The sequence below is a fragment of the Rattus norvegicus genome, chromosome 14, assembly GCF_036323735.1.
Source record: "Rattus norvegicus strain BN/NHsdMcwi chromosome 14, GRCr8, whole genome shotgun sequence".
Classification (NCBI taxonomy): Eukaryota; Metazoa; Chordata; class Mammalia; order Rodentia; family Muridae; genus Rattus; species Rattus norvegicus.
Genome location: NC_086032.1, coordinates 62337020 through 62354188, shown reverse-complemented (window position 1 = coordinate 62354188; position 17169 = coordinate 62337020). Strand labels below are relative to the sequence as shown.

The following is a 17169-nucleotide window of genomic DNA, read 5'->3' as shown; positions in this document are numbered from 1 at the left end:
CTGCACCTGTGCTTCTGTGCTTCGTACTTTTGCTTCCCTGTCCAGCTGTTTGCAAAAACACTGTCTATCTTGCTTTCCTGCATTAGACCAGGGCTTTCAGGAGAGCATATCCTAAAGTAACTTACTCAGAAAGATGTAGAAGGTAATCTTCCCCAACTCTTTCTTAACCTCGTATAAAATTGATGTGTTTTGTGGGACTTAGGATCTGAAGAAATAATTTCTCCTATAACTTTCTTTTTAAAAAAAGATTTATTTATTTATTTCATACATGTGGGTACACTGTCCCTGTATTTAGGCACACCAGAAGAGGGCCTTGGATCCCCATTACAGATGGTTGTGAGCCACCATGTGGTTGCTGGGAATCGAACTCAGGACCTCTGGAAAAGCAGTCAGTGCTCTTAACCACTGAGCCACCTCTCCAGCCCTCTCCTATAACTTTCAAAGCATTGCTCCATTACATTTAGGAGTTTTTTTTATTGCTGGTAGACAGTTACTTGCTTTCTGATAGCTTTGAAGTCTATTTTTTTAATTTCATTTCTGTCAAATATTAGTTTTACTCCTTGACATTTTGAAGTTTTATAGTAGCAATTCTAGGTGTGGGTCTTTCTATTCGTGATCTGATATTAAAGAGCTATCAAAATTTTAATATTAGAACTTGACAGACACCCTAAAATTGGGTGGTGGTACCAAATGCTTTCAATCCTAGAACTTAACAGGCAAAAGCAGGCAGATTTCTGAGTTTAAGGCCAGCCTGATCTACAGATCAAATTCTAGGACAGCCAGGGCTACACAAGGAAAACCTGTCTCAAAAACCCAAAAACAAACAACAGAAAACCCCAGCTTTAATCCTGTTAACTTATTCTAGTGATTTCTCTTTTTCCCTTATTAACTGAAGTTTTCTTCTAGAAATCTATTTGGACAGATAGTGGACTTGATGGATTTTTCTTTTTTTTTTTCCTCAATGTTTCCTAAAGTTTTTCCTTATAACTTTGCAGTTTCTCTTTTGAGAAACTTTCTTGACTTAATTGTTCAATACTGCCACACATTCAAATGTCAGATAGAACACTTTTGTATGTTTTGGTTTTGTTTTCTTTTTTTTTAAGATATGGTCTTATGATATATATCCTAGATTGAACTTAAGCACCCTATGTACCTCAGACTGGCCTTGAACTTGTGATGTTACTGCCTCTGTCTCCCAACTGCTATGATTATGGATATATCCTTTACTCTGAATTCTAACCTGTGTTTTATAGAACTAGAAACTGAGTATATAACATTGACCAAAACTTACGTAAGTCTCTGCCCTTTTTTTGATTACAATGAAGCTTTGATTATAATGTGGTGAGACAGGCAATATTCCAATGGGTAGTTGAAGTAGATAGGGGTCAGTAGTTCTATGTAGAAATGAGAAAAACCAGGCAAAGAGTGTGAGGTGTGGTAATGCAAAGACCCCCTATGTACATGGATTCCATATGCACATACCCAACCAGCTGCAGGTCAAAATACTTAGGAAAGGACATTGTCTCTTTATCATATAAGTACAGACTCTCCCTTGCCATTATTCCCTGAATAATACAGGAGGGCTGCTAGCTATTTACACAGCATTTGTTAACGTTATAGTATACCCACTAACTCGCACCTCACATCTTTGGTGTGGGTATCCTGCTGCTTTTGTTGCTTTTCTGTTTGTATGATAAAACACCATGACCAAAGCCACTTAAGAAAGAAAGTGTTTAATTGGGCTTATGGTTCCAGAGGACTAGAGTCTGTAATGGGGGAATGAAGGCAGGAATAGCTCAAGCACACACACATCCTGATCTGAAAGCAGGAAGTAGAAAGCATGTTAAGAATGGCAGGAGTCTTTTGAAACCTCAAAGCCTGACCCCACTGTCAAACTCCAATAAGGCCATACCGTTTAATTCTTCCCAAACAGTTCCACCAAGTGGGAACCAAGTATTCAACCATGAACCTGTGGGGACCATTTTCACTGAAACACTTCACAGCTGGTGGGGAAGAGGGGTCCTTTAACTAATCCCCTTCAGGATGAAGGACAAATGCAGAATCAAGAGAGGCCTCATGGAGAACATGAAGATAGGGGTGGGGGGTGTCCTCTTGACATTTGGAACGTCTTTGACATGGTCAAGGAACTTCAAGAGGCAGTGTAGCTGAAGTGGATTGAATAAGCACAAGAAGTGGATCAAATTGAGAAGAACAAGGGAGGGTGGGCTGTGTGTATGTAAAACCCACAGGCAGTGTAGAAGGCATAGAGCTTTTCTGTGGGCGTAGAAGAGGCCCTTGGGTGAGTATAATACTTGGTTTTTTTAAGGATCTTTGCTGGTTAATGTTAAGAATAGATCGTAGTTAGGCAAGGGCAGTCTCTTAACAGATAGGGCCTTTTTCTGTAATTTATCTATATTTTAGTACATTTCTTATATCCTACCTAGTGCTTATTCTTTGTAAACACTTGAGAATGTCTTGTGTGTATTTTGTGCCTTTTCTTTAAAAGGCATTTGCATGTGTTTTCTTTTTTTTTTTTCCTTTTTTTTTTTTTTTCGGAGCTGGGGACCGAACCCAGGGCCTTGCGCTTGCTAGGCAAGCGCTCTACCACTGAGCCAAATCCCCAACCCCTGCATGTATTTTCTAAGAATATGGTTACTTTCCTTCATACCCGAGTACAGTCCCTAAGACTTCAGCCTCGATGTAGTTCACTTTGGATTTGCAGCACTGCAAGAACGCCTCATGCATTTAGGGGAGTTGAGGATGGGATGCATTAGTTGTCATGTCTCTAAGTCTGACTGTCTCTCACTCCTGCTTGTGTTTTCTCTGGGCTTTGCTGGCCCCAACTCTGTGCCCCATCTGCACTTGACCTCTGCTGCTGAGCCCTGCACTCACCAGTCCTTGGCGTTGTTTTTTTGTTTTTTTCTTTTTGTGAGTTTATAACCCTTCTACCCCTCCTTATAACCTACTGTCCTTTAATGTGGGATGAGAAGACAGAGGCTCTGATGCTCAGAAGGCAGATGAGACGAGAAATGGCATTGCTTTTCTTCCCGGGAATTAGTTTGTGGTTCACCTCGTTAGCTGAAAGCACATATAAAACACTAAGCCGACTGTCATTGCCTTTCAATACAATTGAAGGCAGCTAAACTGCTCGTTTTTTTTTTAAAGTAAGTAAATCGCAGCTTGTTATACTAGCTTACAGATGGAGAAACTGAGGCAATGAGCATTTTGATGTTAGGCTGATTGCTTGGCTGATTGAAAGCTTTCAGAAAAGGCACAAAGAAACTTCTTGTTTTCATTGTTGCTGCAAAAGTTTTTGTTATGTCATTTGGTAACTTGTGAGAAAGTTGTATTAAATGTCTTTATAGAGAAAAGTAACATACTGGCTTAGTTTAATTCCTGTTGTCATAAAATACCCTTACTTTTTTAAAAGCAGATTGAGGGAGAAAGGCTTATGTCACAATTCATTGTTAACAGAGAAGTCAAGGTAGTAGCAACTTAAAATAGCTAGTTACATCACATCCACATTTAGGAGTAGAGAGAAATGAAAGCACAAGTGCTTTCCACTCCGGTGTAGCCTAGGACTCAAACTCAAGGAATGGTGCTGCCCATAGTAGGCTATGTCTTCCTACATTAGTTAACATAATCAAGGCAGTCCCCTGCAGACAAGCCCACAGCCTGTTTGAACCTGTAGAGACTCCCTCGTTAGACTCTTGCCAGTGACTCTATGTTGTGTCTAGTTGATGGTTAGCACTAACCATCACTGATGCTAATTCACCAGCAGAACTGGTGTGCACCATGATTCTGGGTGAGGGTTGGAAAACCAGGAAGGAAAGTTCCCAGTGTTACTTGCTTGGGCTGATTGTCTCACAGATGTAAGTTAAGGAGTTCTGAAGTGGTTTCTTTAAGATAAAGATTTACAGTACTAAATTTGGAGGTACATGTATGCAATGCCCAGGGAAATTCAGTTTTTGGGAGATTTATTGTCAGAATCAAAAATAAGCTTAGCGTGCCTATTGATGTTGGAGGTGGCGACATACAATTTTGTAATGAAGATTTCCTTTTGGAGTTAATATTTTTCTTTTTACTGACCAATAATATTTTTTAACTAAAATAATATTGAAAACTATTTTTTTCTGATTTCTTTCTAAATACTGAAGAAAGACTGTTGTACAGCTTATAGTGAGACTTTGACCCAGTTACAGTCTAAATTACCAGCTTCTCTTCCTTTCTTTCTTTTCTGTTTTTAAGAACCAGTTTGATTTTTAAAGAATATTTTTAGGGATGTGTTTGATTTGTAAAATTGGCTGATCCAGGTGCTTAAGTGTCATCCAGACAGGAAAAAATACAACAGTAAGGTGTATTATTTCTCATGACAGTTGAGCAATGATATATGAATTTCACATGATAATCTTTTCTCATTCATTTTCTTTTTTTACCTTTTTAGAGTTATAGATAGTAGTATGAAAAACTTCAAGGCATTTTTTCGGTGGCTATATGTAGGTAAGTTGAATGGTAATATAAATCAGATTTAAAGTCTTTACCATTTAAGTTTTGGGGGGAGAAAAGTGTTTTTCTTAGTGAAAAGAAACTCTTCAAAATGAGAGGTTTAGTCCAGTAAAGCACATTTAACCTTTGAAAAGTATCTGTAATAGAAATTGTTTCTAGTGACCTTTACAGATAATTTTTTAAAACCCTTTTCTTTTCAGCAATGCTGAGAATGACAGAGGACCACGTGCTTCCTGAGCTGAACAAGGTAGTGATGGGAGCTTGAGCAGCCTGTCCTGCATGTCCACATGAGCACACTCTAAGACAGTTAGCACAGAGCGATGAAGGCTGTCCTCTCACCTTCCCTACAGAGCACTGTAAACACGAATGCTTCCACAGCATTTACATCCTGTTGGGTTTTATAAATAATGTGCGCATGCAGGAGGCTGTGCTTGGGTTATGTACCCTGCCATCTTATGTGAGGGTCTCCCAAGTACCTGATTCTGTCTGTGCGGAGTCGTGGAAGCAGTGTCACGTAGATCACTAATGACACCTGCTGCTTCTCTCCTGGGCCAGGTGTTTCTGGTTGAGCTCAGCATTGCAGTCTTATGGAACTTTCATACAGTTACTAGCTGTCAGGATGTCAGCTATAGACACCAAACAGATCTCAGAAGTCTTGGTTTTTCGTTATTTTTTTTAAAGAGCTTTTTGTGTTTTATGTCTTTTTAATTCTGACACCACATTATTATGGCCACCTATAATATGTGTGTCATAAAGTTCTGTGACTTGTGATAAAGCATCCTTTTAATCTCTACTTAAACTTCCTTAAGTCTTAAATGCTTGATTCTTTTCCTAAGTCAAAGCTTGGTAAACAGTAGTTTTTAGTTGTCAGGATTGTGTTAGGTGTCTGTGGCCTTGCCTATCGGGTGTCTATGGAGCAAGAATAGAGTCTGAGAGCCTCACAAGCCCTCCTGTCTGAACTGTGTAGACAGGAGTCTAGTTGGGAAGCTTTCTTGGTTTGATTTGTTTTGTCTCGTTTGGTTATAGATGACTCAGAAGGATATCACATTTGTTGCTGAATTCCTCACTGAACATTTCAATGAGGTAAGAAATTTGTATTTCTTTAGTTCTGAGAATAATTTTGTTAACCCTCAGTAGTGATAAAAGGTGATTGCATTTACATAATTTAGTTGAAGACCTTAGCAATTACTTAAAAAAAAAAACCAAACTATTGCACTAATCAGTGCCTGTACTTAGAAACCTCCGCCTGCTTCTCTGTGTGTCTCAGTCTTTCAGAGCAGCCGCACAGCAGCTTTCTTATAAAACTCATATTTTTTGTTGAAATTTAAGATTGCTTTCTTTTTCTTTTAAGCTAACTTTACAACTAACCTGTATTTATCCCGCAGGCTCCAGACCTTTATAATCGGAAAGGAAAATACTTCAATGTTGAAAGAGTTGGTCAGGTATGGACATTAGGTTAAAGTTTTTGATTGTAATAACTAACTTTTAAATTGAACATTGTTAATTTGAAAGAGAGTTGGGGGTGAATAGGTAAGGCTAGAGAGAAGGGGTATAGGAGGGACTGGTGGGAGAAAGGGGGAAGGGATGAAATGTTATTATATTTCAATTAAAAAATATAAAAACATAGTATTAATCTATATTATACAAAGTTTATGAAAATTTAATATTCAAATATTATTGCAGGTCAGCCTTTTTAGTAAAATGACCAAAGATACATGTTACTTAAATATTGAGAACCCCAAACACTATAAGTTGAATGTTAATTGCCACATATAGATACTATTGTTAGTGTAAAAAAGTAGTTATTGATACAGTAATTAAAAATATCCACTTGTCATTATGTTTGAATGGAAAATTTCAGTGGTCTGGCATTCCTTTATATGCTAGTAACTCTCTGCTGTCCAGCTGGTAGGAGGTACTTTAGGTCCCTGTTCCCCTCCGTGACCAATCTCTGCTTTGATATGCTGATCTGGTTACGGGCAAGGGTATCTGGACTCATACACACTTTTTCTTGGAAGGGACAGTAGTGTGATGTTGGCTTCTCAGAGGTTTGTGTGAACTCTGAGATTTTGCCAGTGAACTCTCCATTGCTAGAACCCTAAATCTGTCCATTTTTCTTACATGAGGAATAATCTTTTAACCATGTGTGGCTTTGTAAAATATGGCAAGGATTGGTTCTGTGAGGTCATCGATCTATCTCCTAGATGCTGCTGTCTGTCCAGAAGGTACACTTTGTTAGTCACTAGCCTCATCAGAGAACTCTAATCCTGTGAAGCTGTCAGACATAGCAGTGGCAGGGGCAATTTCTTCACTTTTCATTCTTGCTTTAAAGTTTGTTTCTTTATTGAGAGATCTCACAAAGCTTGAGCCTGCCTGCAGTCCTCTGGCGGGGGTATAAGTCTGGGCCATCACAGCTAGCTGGACGTTTAAATGTTAGTTGGCATAGGATACCTTGGGCTCGGCATGACAGGCTTATTTTATCTTGAGAAAACATCGTCCTGATGCCTCAGATGCGTTATTACAGTCTCCCTCCAGTCACCTTTTCAGTAAAAATGCAGTCCATAGCTTCAAAAGTGTCTTGTCTTGGGTAAAACAAGAACACTTGCGTAAGTGCCTCTCCTTAGGGTCACTTTCCTGTTGGTGTGCAACAAGTGTCAAGTGCCTTCTTCCCATTCTGTCACACAGAATGTTAAAGATCTGTTCAGAGGTTGAGATTTAATAAATACTTAAAAGCTCTTTAAAGATAAATAAAACTCTGTCCATATGGTGGCTGGGGACTGTGGAGGGTGCCCTTCTGATCTGGGCAGCTACCTTGACTCAGCTTTTCCCACTAGCAGTGCAAATGCCAAGAGACTGATGTTCGGGTTGTTACAGAACTGCTGTTGACCTGTTGTGTCCCTGGAGTGTCCTGACGACTTGCAGGGGTCTGTGGGCACACTCTAGGAGCAGCTGCTCTAGAGTACATGCTAGTTGGCACTTAATTTATAACTATTAAAACTTTCTCATGAAAATGAAGCAGAAACTTAACCAGTTTGTGGTCTCTATGGTAACCATTCTGACCGTCCAACTGTTTACATTAGTTTGCTTGACATTTAGCAGACTTTTGTCTCCTCACTTTTTAAACAGTCAGTGGACTTGCAGAAAATTTGGCAGTAAAACACAATAACATTCTAAATAGAAAAAAAGTGATTTGGTGAACTTCATTCTTTCCTGAAATGCAATGGTCCACTCTTACTTGTAGTATTTGAAAGATGAAGATGACGACCTTGTGTCACCCCCTAACACAGAAGGAAACCAGTGGTATGACTTCCTCCAGAACAGCAACCACCTAAAAGGTACTCATGCTTACTTCCTTGTGGTTAACTGGGACCAGATCCTTAGTCACCAGGTGACAGTGGAGCTGAAACCTGCTGAATGCTGCGGCTCTTATGTCCATGGTCTTTGATTGGAGAGACAGCAAAATGACAAATGGGGTGTGATACTCTCATGAAGTGTGTAAAACCCTGGGACACCAAGTGAGATGTTTCTCCTTTCATGACATCAGCCAGTCACGGTTCCAACCGAGGGTTCTGATGATCACTTCAGTATGACTCCAAAGACCTCTAGTGAGTGTCACACTGAAGGAGTGAGGGCTTAATATCCCCACTAGACTGCCCCAAAAGGCCAGGCCCCAGGTCGCCTCTGCCTCTGCCTGGCAGGCTACAGGGAGTTTCCACACCTTCCTTTTCTTCCACTTAGAAAAGGATTTCTAAATTGCTTACTAAAAGGTAAATACAGGACAGCTAAGCAGGAGATGCATGGAGTGGGTGTGGAGGAGAAGCCAGAGGCCCTAGGCATTTTAAACCTTAGTCTGTTGTACTGGCTGGTTTTGTGTGTCAACTCGACACAAGCTGGAGCTATCACAGAGAAAGAAGCCTCCCTTGAGGAAATGCCTCCATGAGAAGCAACTGTAAGGCATTTTCTCAATTAGTGATCAAGGTGGGAGGGCCCACTGTGGGTGGTGCCGTCCCTGGGCTGGTGGTCCTGGGTTCTATAAGAGAGCAAGCTGAGCAAGCCAAGGGAAGCAAGCCAGTAAGCAGCATCCCTCCATGCTTCTGCATCAGCTCCTGCTTCCTGACATCTGAGGGTGTAAGGTGTTGTGTGTAGGGGACACCTGCAGAGCTTTGGAAGAAAGGGCTTCAGAGTCAGACTCAATACTCACATCTCAGGGAAGTCATTTCAGTGTTGAGCTTGCTAAGCCTGTTTTGTTTTATCTGTAAATTGGGGAATTCAATGCTTACTTCATACAGTCATTGTAAGCAGCACTGACAACGGAAACATGATCTCACAGGGGTTGGGGATATAGTTCAGTTGAGAACTGCTTTCCTCTGGCAGAAGACCTCATTTTGACTCCCCACACCCACATCAGAGGTTCACAGCTGCCTGTAACCAGCTCTAGGGGACTCTGATGCAAGCACCAGCACCCATGCGTATAGACCCACACGTGGTGTAACTGAAAATAAACAACAACACAGAAGAATTCCACACAACAGCAGGGGAACGCTAGTTCTATACCACTTTCTACTGATGAAGTAACCTTTTAAAAAAGTAAAAAGCTATTGTGAGAACTGGTTTACTTCTTGTTTCTGTTTTAATGCTATACTCTCAGTGTAACACTGCATGCCCCTTGTCATCATTTCACAGCCAAAGCATAGAGCAGGGTGAGCTTGCTTCATTATATGCCTATGGCTCCCTACACACTCCTCCTCATTAGACCAGCACACATGCACTTGGGCTTGGGTGAGACCACCTGTCCTGAGGTGGGGTTAGCCGCTGGAGAGGATGCTAATAGGATATAGATGCTGTGGTCATTCTGGATGAGGTATATTAAAGTATCATAATCCCACCATGAGGTACGGGGCTGGTTCTAACAGTGTTTTCTCCTAATTAATGCTTTGCTTCTGTTTTTGTTTGAATCCAGAAAGTCCTTTGCTGTTTCCTTACTACCCTCGAAAATCACTGCATTTTGTGAAAAGGCGAATGGAGAACATTATTGATCAGTGTTTGCAAAAGCCAGCAGTAAGTCTGAAAGAAATAGGTGTCTTCATATGGCAGTGAGAAAAACAGCAGTATCTGGCCTACTTACATAAGTGACCATGATTTATAACTGTTTTTCATTATTAAAGTGGGCAGTTTCTCAGGGTTAAGTTTCTCATCTTGTTAATTCCTTACACAGATTTTAAAAGTGGTCTAGTGAAAGTGTTGGCATCTTTAGGAATTTGTTCCAACTTTGTTCCAAAGTTGTTTGAAGTTTTAGTTCCAGAGCTGTTGTCCTGTTTTCACTTCTGAATGGTAGATGTGGAGAAGCTAGTGAGAGGTGTGCACCCTCTTGTGCCTCACTGCCAGCTCCTTTACAACTCAGAATTCTCTCTCTCTTCCTTCCCATTCTGCCACTAAGGATTCTTACCTCAAAGTCTGATGAAAGGGATGTTTTTAAAACCAGACTTTAATAGCAGTACACACATTTTCTGTGTTGAGTATTTCTTTATGTAAGAGCACTAATTATGTCTTTCTTTTTCTTTTTTTGTTTCATGTTGGGGGTTGGGTGTAATTAGGGTCAAACACAGAATTTTGTGCTTGCTGGCTAGACATTCTTACCACTGAACTGCATCCCCACCTCTGATAATTTGTTTTAAATCTTACCTTATATAGGATGTAATTGGAAGATCGATGAATCAAGCAATTTGCATTCCATTATATAAAGATGCTAGGAGGTAATTCTCTTTACCCATTGTGTGCTGTAAATTTAACAATGATTACAAATTTTTCTCATCTTGTTTTCTTGTTGTTTTAGTATGGATGGTGCACGTAGATTGTTAAAATTCCCATTCTTGTAAGTATTCTTCTCCACCCTGTGTGAGTAATATAACTGTGCTTTAACCCTAGGCAACTTCATACCATATCTTACATTACATTTTGTTCCTTAGGTGGAATAATAAAACTTCGAATCTTCATTATCTTCTTTTTACTATTTTAGAAGATTCAGTTTATAAAATGTGCATCTTAAGGAGACATACTGATAGTTCCCAGTAAGTATTACTCTGAAGTTTGAGTTGCAGAGATAAGATTTTACTATGTAAGAGTTTTTAATTCTAAAGGATTTGTTAGCCCTGCTGTGTGTATATGTGTGTGTGTGTGTGTGCGTGCGTGCGTGTGTGTGTGTGTGTGTGTGTGTGTGTGTGTGTGTGTGTGTATGTGTGTGTGTGTGTGTGTGTGGGGTTGGAGGTAGGGAAGGGGTCGGGATTATGTCCGTGTATGTGCAGAGGCCAGAGAGAGCACTGGATCCCCTGAAGCTAGAGCTGCAGGCCAGTGTGGGTGTGAGGAGCTGAGCTCTGCTCCCCTGAGGAACAAAAGCTCTCACTGTGGAGCCGTCTCTCTAGCCTGGTCGTGTCTTAGTGACGTTAACCTCATGACTTTACAGTTGTTCCTCAGTTGTGGTTTTCACAGCATTAAGGTAGTGACGCTGAAGCATCTATGATTTCTCCTAACTGTAATGATGTAGAGATAGTGTGTGCCGACTTCTTTAGGTCAGGAGAAAGTCTGACAGCTGAACCAGGATTCCGTATTAGGAACTCCTTCCAAGCTGTGTTCTGGGCACATTATGGGCAGGCTTTTTGTTTTAGGCTAATGATGTCTTTTAGTAAAGGGGAAGCTCTGTCCACAAAACCTTACTTTGAATTTTTAAAGAAAAATAAGTAACCTGTTCCATTAGCATCTAGCATCTAGGTTGTTGTCATTTTGTTTATCAAGACAAGGTTTCTCCGTGTAGAACTCTGTAGAAATCTGTGCTTCTGCCTCCTCAGTTCTGGGATTAGAGGTGTGTGCCACCACCACAGTCTCCATTACCATCTTAAATGGTGCTAAATCTCACTTTAAAGACAGTTTGGCCTTTCCCATATCCTTCTTTAAGTGACTACTTCATGCTTTGTCGTTGTTATATGTTTGTTGTTAGTTTCTCTTGAGACAGAATTTACTATGTGGCTCTGACTGTCCTAGAACCTACTATGTAGACTGGGCTGGCTCAGGAATCACAGAGATCCACCTGCCTCTGCCTCCTCAGGGCTGGGATTACAGGTGCGTGCCACCTTGCCTGGCAAGTATCTAAGCACTTTGGTAACTGAGATTTTAAACCAAGGTGACCGGATGCTCAGCCTAAGTCCAGCATTCTGCAGCAAGAGTGTGATGGTTTCCAGTTGCCAAGTGCATTGTTTCAGCTATCCAGTTTGTTTCCTAAAGTCTCCTTTATTCCCTTTTTTCTTCAAGATCTGTAAGTAATGGACTAATTGGTATCAAATTTGGGAGCTTCACATATGCCACAACTGACAAAGTCAGAAGAAGGTAAGTCTTGAGCCTGGATTCCATGACAGGCACAGGTCCTGGGGAGGCGAGGCCTTTGTATTCTAGCTATTGGGTAGGAGAATGTCAGGCTCAGAGATGGTAAGGGCAGAAGGGCTCGCTCTCTTCCAGAGGAGCGGGGCTCTTCATATTTTATCACAGAAGCTATTTTACTTAGAACTGGTGAAAACTTTACCATCCACAGGAATTTGTGTGTCTTATATGCTATAATTACTTTCCTGTAATTCTTTTAAGCAAGGAAGTGATGTGGTTCAGGGAACAGATGTTCTGTGAGTCTGAAGTCTTTGTTACAGCAGCAGAGTGGTGGTCATCTCTTGGGTTTTCTTAAGGTACTGGGGTGATGGTAACTAAGCCAGCCCCAAAGGCCTTTAGAGAAAGAGCCAGCACTGAGCCCTGGCTGGTCTCCTCTCTCCCCCTACCCAGTGCTTTTAGTGATGCCTTGGAGATAGGTCTGTGTTTTGCATGTGAAACCTTATTTTCACCTTTAGAATATAGCATGAGGTGTCACTCGTGAGGTATTAGCAGACATAGGTGAGCCATTGATGTCAGGTTTCTTTAGAGCTGCGAACCAACTTCACAGGTTTTTTTTTTTTTTTTTTTTTCCTCATGGCTGCCTATTTTTAAGATTTAATTATATTGGGAAAAATTAGTACAGAGGTAATTTAGTGATCTTTTTAATAGAAATTAATGAGATAATTTGTCTTGTAGAAAATGTCAATGTCTTAAATTATTCTTTTGGCCTTGTGCCAGTATGAAGTGATCCATGCAGCGTTTTCTTAGTGGTGGTGATCATTTTGATTTAATGGATCATTTTGATTCTAGCACTTACAGTTGTCTGGATGCCCAGTTTTATGATGACGAGACTGTCACAGTCATCCTTAAGGACTCCATGGGACGTGAGGGAAGAGACAGGATTTTGGTTCAGTTGCCACTGTCCTTGGTGTATAACAGTGAAGACTCTGACGAGTATGAGTTCACTGGGACTTGCTCCACCAGGTATGTACCTCATCAGGAGATTGGCGGCCTCAGAACAAGAGGCTTTTCTGTTATCCTGTCTCCTTTCCTCTTTTTGACAGCCTTGCCTTAGCTGGCCTTGAACCCATGGTCTTCCTGCCTTGGCCTCCCTATTGCTAGAACTATCAGTGAATATCACCATGGGAGCTAATAATTGACTGTTTTTAATGTGGATTTTATTTGTTTCATTGAGGTTTTTTGTTTTGTTTTGTTTTGAGACAAAATCTTGCTATGTAGACCAGGCTGGTTTTGAACGCGTGAAGACACATCTGCCTCAATGTGCACCACCATGCTTAGAAACTATATTTTAACATGAATCAAAGATTCTTACTGTTTTACACATGACAGATAATGGATTTTTTTTTTAAGTTAGTTAGTAGGGATATCTATTAAGGCACCTGAATGGAAATATGCCTACATTTTATTTTTTGATTTTTATTTCTATATGGTTGATATACTAGAAATTGAACCCCAGATTTTCTACGCACTAAGAAGGGGCTCTACTATGGTGCTATATTCCGGCCCCTTTTTTCTTTCTTTTGTTTTGTTGAGACAGGGTCTCACTGTGTACTTTTGTCTAGCCTGAAACTTCTGAGGTAGATTAGGCTGGCGTTGAATTCATAGGACTCTGCCTGCCTCTTTCTCCTAACTGCTGTCTTTAAAGGCCTGCGCCACCACACCCAGCCCTCCAGCCTTCTTTTTATTTAAGACAGTCCTACCAAGTTGCCCAGGTTGGTCTTGAACTCCTCTGTAGCTTGGTAACTTGTGATCCTCTTGCCTCACAGGTTTCCAGATTGCTGGGATTACAGACCTATGTGCTGGGCTCGGCTTGCAGACTTGCAGACTTTACTTTGTTACTTTGATTTAAAAATTAAAGAAAAAGGATTCCTAAGAATGGGGTGGCTTTGTTCCATTTTCAGATGCATCATTAGCTTTTGTTAGTAGTGGAATTCAATTTAGATCTGTATTTAGTGTTCTCCAGATTTAGGGCTTCGCTGTTCATTTTGAGAGTAATTGCCTGTTCTAGGAGGTGACTTCAGTTGACTCTGACTTGCAGGTAATTAGATTCTCTCTCATTTTGAAAGGCACTTTCCTTGAAAGGAAGTCAAACCTTAACCACTGTGACATTCCACGTGTTTGGCATTGCGGTGTTTTACAGACTCTCTTATTACCACTGTTTTGTAGTGGCTGCTAAAACTCTATTGAGAATGAGAGTGTGGGTAGAAGAGTCCCTGATAGTCCAGGGAGGAGAACTCCCCTTTTGACTCCTGGTTCTTTAACTGTAGGCTTGATGAGCAGGGCAGCATTATTCCCACACGCACCATGCACTTTGAGAAGCACTGGAGGCTGCTGGAAAGCATGAAGGCACAGTATGTTGCTGGGAATGGCCTTCGGAAAGTGTCCTGTGTGGTAAGTATTGTAGACAATGCAGGATGTGACCTTGCTACGATGGGGCCATGATTAGATACCTGGCAGACATACAAAGCCCTTTCTTTGTGTCATTTTATGAGTCATAGTATCTGTTAATTATGAGCATGGAGTAGCCTCAACTGTATTAGTTTCTTATTCTGACAAAGCTTGCAAAATAGGTAAAAATAACTGGATTTTGCTAATGTTAGGAATTGTTTTACTTAGAGGTCATTTTACATAAGGTAAAAGCTGAGTTGAGTGGCTTTATGATAAATAATTAGGAATATAACTCCTGTAAAGGGTCCTTTGATTTAAGCTTCTGATTTTAATTCCTTAATACATGATGGATTTATTAAGCCGTGCATTTAAACAGTATGCGTCTGGCCTTGTTTACATTAGTTAAGTTCAAACCTCCGGCACGTGAGGGTGTTTGAAATGGACATCGATGATGAATGGGAGCTTGACGAGTCTTCAGATGATGACGAGGAGGCTGCCGGGAAGCCTGTGAAGATCAAGGAAGAGGTGTTGTCAGAGTCGGAGACAGAGGCTCACCAAGATGCTGCTGCCCTAGACTCAGACGTAGTCATCAAAGTGGAGAAACTTGACCCTGAGTTGGACTCCTGACCCAGTTTGACAGCATGTGTTAGTTACTGTGGCAAAAAGACATAGTGGGTGGACTAAGATGGTGTGGGTCACACTGAATTGTCTATGTATCAAAGAAATAAATGGTAAATTTTATTTTTTCATACTCTGCTTCATCCTTGTGGAGGAGTGTCACTGTGACAGACCCCTTTCTTGCTGAGCTCTCTTTTTCATAGTGTGCAGAGCCAATGTGTAAAGAAAACACAACTTTGATCTGAAGAAAAAGGCAAATCATTTCTGTCTAAAGCTATTCTCATTATTTCTGTGTGAGGGAGCTACATTTGAATAGTGAACACATATGCCTACAATCTCAGTACTTAGGAATCTGAGGCCAGGGGCTGGAGAAAGTTCAAGGGGAGCCTGAACTAAGTTTACATAGCCATTTATCCCTGTATTTTGGTATGTTTTATGTATTTTCTTTAAATATTTTAAATATTTAGTTTTAGACAAGTTTTAATTGCTTGTCTTAGTGTGTGTGTGTGTGTGTGTGTGTGTGTGTGTGTGTGTGTGTGTGTGTGTGTGTGTCCCCTCGGAGGCTAGAGGTATCAGATCTCTGGAGCTGGAGTTAGAGGCATTCGTAAGTATAGGTGCTGAGAATTGAACCCAGGTCCTCTTGGAAGGGCAGAGAACAGTTTTAACTTCTTAGCCATCTCCCCCCTGCAGGTTTGTTCAGCATTTGTAGAGTGAGTGCAATATATACATTTACCTAACTTGGAAGGCTTAGGAGAGCAAACCATCAGATTATTTTAGTATGAATTGTTCTTTCATAAAAGCAGCTGGTTCTTATTAGCCAGGAATCTACTCTTGTGACTTGAGTGTTAAGCTTGTTAAGGCTTTGGCTCATGCACAGCGACTTCCTGTCGTTCCAGCAGAGGCCTAAGTTGGAGCTGAAATGCACAGACTTTCCTAGAACCAGGATCATGGGTAGGTCAGTGACTCTATGAGGCTGATTTAAGTTCCAGTAGTTTGTGGTTAGTGCTTTTCCTATATAACAAATGTGAACTAGGTTCCCATTATATCCAAGTGAAAAAATGTAAACTGATAACCAAAAATATATAGTACTTTCTACTACTATGTACACTGGCCCTTTTCACCATTGCACACTTTGCTTTTAAGTTGTTCTTGGTACTGAAGAGCAGAACTGGGGCAAATACTTGAACACCAAGCTGTATCTAGAACAGTTTAGTCACTGTAACTGTCACTTCTTCAGTACATAGAGCTGCAGATGCTGAAGTTACGTTTACAGTTAGGGAATCAAAGTGGAGTGCGGGGTGTGAGAGGAAGGGTAGGGCCTGGCGTGTAGAAACACTACTGCTCCTAGTGTATGGAAGGAACACTAGGTAATTGCTCCCTGTCTAGTGGGGCTTTGGGCTTGAGGAAGAAATGAGGGGCTTGAGGCATGTTGCTGGTGGGCACATGTGTGATATCTGACAAGATTAATTTGGAGGGACGTAGTGAGATAGAATAAATAGCCCTGGCTCTCCTGGAACTCACTGCGTAGACTAGGCTGACCTTAAACTCAGAGATCCATCTATCTTAGTGCTTAGTAATACACCTTTGTAGCATCTTACTCTCTCCCCTTCCCCTCTTTTCCTTTTACTTAGTTATTTAGCACTTTATGCCAGACAATATGACTGCAATTAATCTTTTCATTTTTTTTCTTTTTAATTTATTTACATTGGTGTTCTGCCATGTGTGTCTGTGTGAGGGTGTCAGATCCTCTGGAACTGGAATTGCAGACAGTTGCGAACTGCCAAGTGAATGCTGGGATTTGAATTTGGGTCCTCTGGAAGAATAGCCAGTGCTCTTAACTGCTAAGCCAAATCTCCAGCCCCAGTAAATCCTTCCTATTTCTCTGGTTTTGTAGTTGTATTTCCTTCCCATTGTAGTCTTGATTTTTTTTTTTCCCCAAATGGGAAACTAGACTCCTCAAATGCTAAAATATTCCATCTTTTAAAATCAGAATAGTTGAGTCTAAATACAAAAGGACACCATGAAGTATTACCTTGGATTTATGGCAATATATAAATCGCAGAGTTTATACATGTGAGCTAATCTACTAGTTTCGTTCTTTGGGGAATGTCCAGTTAGTCAATATGCTAAGTACTTACTGTTAAAAGATGCTGTAGCTAAAATTGGGTTTCATGAATTCACTAGGAAATAGTCACTCATTTCAGTGGCACATTTTGAAGTTGTGACAAT

The 17169-nt window shown here is 40.7% G+C and overlaps 1 protein-coding gene across 1 annotated transcript in view; it reads left to right on the top strand.

Annotated features, from left to right (window-relative positions):
- Anapc4 (anaphase promoting complex subunit 4) overlaps positions 1–15391 on the top strand; it is a 31775-nt gene extending 16384 nt beyond the window's left edge. Inside the window, exons 16-28 of the mRNA NM_001107220.1 lie at positions 4445–4500; positions 4707–4753; positions 5533–5589; positions 5892–5948; positions 7748–7841; positions 9467–9564; positions 10198–10259; positions 10340–10378; positions 10473–10574; positions 11809–11883; positions 12724–12897; positions 14202–14325; positions 14725–15391. Coding sequence (NP_001100690.1) covers positions 4445–4500; positions 4707–4753; positions 5533–5589; positions 5892–5948; positions 7748–7841; positions 9467–9564; positions 10198–10259; positions 10340–10378; positions 10473–10574; positions 11809–11883; positions 12724–12897; positions 14202–14325; positions 14725–14949 — 1210 coding nt within the window. The 3' untranslated portion in view covers positions 14950–15391. The remainder of the gene's footprint in view (positions 1–4444; positions 4501–4706; positions 4754–5532; positions 5590–5891; positions 5949–7747; positions 7842–9466; positions 9565–10197; positions 10260–10339; positions 10379–10472; positions 10575–11808; positions 11884–12723; positions 12898–14201; positions 14326–14724) is intronic.
- The last annotated feature ends 1778 nt before the right edge of the window (positions 15392–17169 follow it).